The sequence below is a fragment of the Amphimedon queenslandica genome, unplaced genomic scaffold (assembly GCF_000090795.2).
Source record: "Amphimedon queenslandica unplaced genomic scaffold, v1.1 AMPQUscaffold_8016_Cont20037, whole genome shotgun sequence".
NCBI classification, from domain to species: domain Eukaryota; kingdom Metazoa; phylum Porifera; class Demospongiae; order Haplosclerida; family Niphatidae; genus Amphimedon; species Amphimedon queenslandica.
In genome coordinates, this window is record NW_003551704.1 from 1 (window position 1) to 2,319 (window position 2,319).

A 2,319-nucleotide genomic window follows, 5' to 3' on the forward strand; every position below is an offset into this window, starting at 1 on the left:
ACAGTATTGATACTGATGGTCACAACTGCTCTGGTAATTATCAACTATTCTGAACTGAATAATTTCCTCATGAAATAGATATCAATGAGTGTGATACTAATAATGGTGGATGTGAACAGGACTGTATCAATACAATAGGAAGCTATCAGTGTCAGTGTAGAGAAGGATTTCAGTTTACAAGGAATGGAAGAAGCTGCGCTGGTAATTTTAAAATTTACATTGTCTTGTGTATTCACTAATTAATCCAGATATTGATGAGTGTGCTGATAAAAATGGAGGCTGTGAACAGATTTGCAACAATACCCTTGGTAGTTTCCAGTGTTCATGCTTGATAGGCTTTACTTTAACCAATGATGCTTTTTGTTCAGGTAAAAGTATGACTGATTAAGTAATACATAATTTTTCCAATTGCATACATGTAGATATCAATGAATGTGCATTAGTGGACAATAGATGCAGTCATGATTGTGTCAATACTCCAGGAAGTTACCATTGTACCTGTAAAGATGGATATTACTTGAGCAATGACAGTCATACATGTCTGGGTGAGATATTATTTTTACATGTATAATTAGAATTAATCAATTGTACAACGTGTATCATGCAGTTTGTAATCTTGAAGAAGTCCTTAAAAGTAGAACAATTTGTAAAGGTAACTAAAACTTCAAGTGCTTTTATTATATTATATAATGATTTTAGGTCTAGTAACTATAGCTACATCACCAACAAACATTGGAGCAGTAAGATCATTTTACCACATTTTTATACTTTAAAATTGTCTATGTTAGATTGAGAATACTTCATCCAGTAGTTTGATGGTTTTAGCAATTAGTTCTGGATTTATTATAAGTATAATTATTGTTATACTTAAGTGACATGATATCTTTTTGTTTTTAGTTATTGTAATAATAGGGATAGCTTCTTGTGTTGTCATTGTACTGCTCATTGTTGTAATTTACAAGCGTAAAAAGAAGCAGCCACACCATGAAGAGCAGGCACATGACAATCCAATGTTTCATCGTGGTGATGAAATTAAAGATATCCCAGCAAACAAAGTAGAAAATTAGGCTCAATCCAATGAGTATAAACCCCAGCTATAATACTGTGTGCAAATCTAGTGTGTTGTTATTTTTGTTTTACCCTTAAATTGAGCACTTTATTTTTGCTAAATTTTTTTTGATTTTGATGTTTTTAATTTTTGAACAAGGCCAACAATTTTTTGTTTGAAGAAAAATTTTTATCAGAAAATCATCTTTTTAATTTTATTGGTGGGACCGTTTGTATTCATTAGAAAATGTTTCGCAGTACTACCTCTAGGCTGAGGTACAGTCGTGTAACTGAGGATGAGGATGGTCTGGAGGATGCTGCTGCTGATCCAAGGGATGACTGCAAGTATAACTTATTCTGTAGAATACTCTTTTGGTAAGCGGAACAAAAAACCTCCGTAAAATTGAGTATATTTGAGCCCAAAGACAGAGTCTTTTATGAACCCAATGATAATGGCTGCCACTGTCACAGAAATAATGATTATATTATGCTTGTGATATCACTGGTGCGTGTGTGTGCATGCAAAATTTATTTTGCTCCTACCCAGTGTTCTTGCTGCCATGTTGTAAATTTTGTACGAGCCACCAGTGCTCATTAGATTTTATTTAACACTGTTCTCCTAATTTCCAACCAACTTCATTGCATGAATGAAAGTTGCTACATGTTATAAATTCTCATATAATTAGCTATTTCATGATAGAGTAATTCGGTCACACATTATAGTAATCTGCTTTGGCCCTGACTACCTTTGGGTTTTATTAGTAATAACAATTATAGCATTAGTGTCCAACCAATAGACCCTATAGGGTGCTAACTTCTAGAAGCAATTATAGATACTGTATATGAGACACTATTCGTAATCTTCCGTATCCTATCCGCATTCTTTAATGAAAAAATTTCGAAATTCTCCTGCTGGACAGCAAAACCAGGCAAAACCAATGGATAGGAGGCCAAAGTGGCTTCAAGTGCAATGAAGCTTTTTATCAGGAGACATTCTGGGCTCTATTCTTCACTGTTACTGGCATTTATTGCCACTCAAACAAGCTCTGGAAGCCACGAAGGCCTCTTGTTCCTTGTTTCCCCATGTAGCTACACGGTATCTTGCCGTCCAAATCATGAGTGTGGGTGGATACCGTAATGCAATAATTACTTGCAGAACTTAGCGCCCTATAGGGTCTATAGTAATACGTATGTGGTTAATGTTGATTGTACTCCAAATTAATCTTTTGTGTCATTATTTAACTATTATACTGTCAACTTGTTATTATGCTT

The 2,319-nt window shown here is 34.4% G+C and overlaps 1 protein-coding gene across 1 annotated transcript; it reads left to right on the plus strand.

Moving 5' to 3' along the window:
* Window positions 1–78: 78 nt before the first annotated feature.
* LOC105315795 (oncoprotein-induced transcript 3 protein-like) lies at window positions 79–1,422 on the plus strand (the record flags this gene model as incomplete). Its single annotated transcript, XM_011410542.1, has 8 exons — window positions 79–201; window positions 249–374; window positions 423–545; window positions 608–652; window positions 700–740; window positions 789–849; window positions 898–1,055; window positions 1,292–1,422. Coding segments are annotated over 8 exons (808 nt in total), but the record flags the coding sequence as incomplete, so codon positions are not given.
* Window positions 1,423–2,319: the final 897 nt, after the last annotated feature.